We start from the raw sequence: 381 nt of genomic DNA, 5'->3' as shown, positions 1-381 counted from the left end.
AGCTGCTACTTTCAAAGGAACGAATCGAGGATGTGCGGCAGCAGCTGCGGCTGCTGCATCAGAGCCTAACCTCATCAGGCAAGCCCAACCATTCTGCTCTTGCTGCTGCTGCTGCTGCTGCTGCTGTTGCTGCTGCTGCTGCTGCTGCTGCTGTTGGCGCTTCTGCTGCTGTTGCTGCTGCTGCTGCTGTTGCTGCCTCTGCTGCTGCCTGCTGCTGCTGCTGTTGTTGCTGCTGCTGTTGGTCGCGCTGTTTGTGTTGAGCACTTGACCCCTGCTGCTGCTGCTGCTGCCGTTGCTGTTACTGCTGCTGCTGCTGCTGCTGCTGCTGGTAGATAAGATGCAGCAGGAGAAGTTGCTGCTGCTGCTGCTGCTGCTGCTGTA

General features: G+C 58.5%; 1 protein-coding gene across 1 annotated transcript in view; it reads right to left on the bottom strand.

The window, feature by feature from the left end:
* The window catches only part of EMH_0021190 (uncharacterized protein), a gene marked incomplete at both ends in the record, with an annotated part of 4,113 nt that overhangs the window by 3,084 nt on the left and 648 nt on the right, over nucleotides 1-381 (bottom strand). The window contains one exon of the mRNA XM_013501717.1: nucleotides 3-376. Within this exon, the coding sequence (XP_013357171.1) occupies nucleotides 3-376 (374 nt within the window). The remainder of the gene's footprint in view (nucleotides 1-2; nucleotides 377-381) is intronic.

The sequence above is a fragment of the Eimeria mitis genome, genomic scaffold, assembly GCF_000499745.2.
Source record: "Eimeria mitis Houghton genomic scaffold, Emh_scaff741, whole genome shotgun sequence".
NCBI classification, from domain to species: Eukaryota; Apicomplexa; class Conoidasida; order Eucoccidiorida; family Eimeriidae; genus Eimeria; species Eimeria mitis.
The sequence above is the reverse complement of the archived record's forward strand: the minus strand, read 5'-3'. Positions and strand labels throughout refer to the sequence as shown.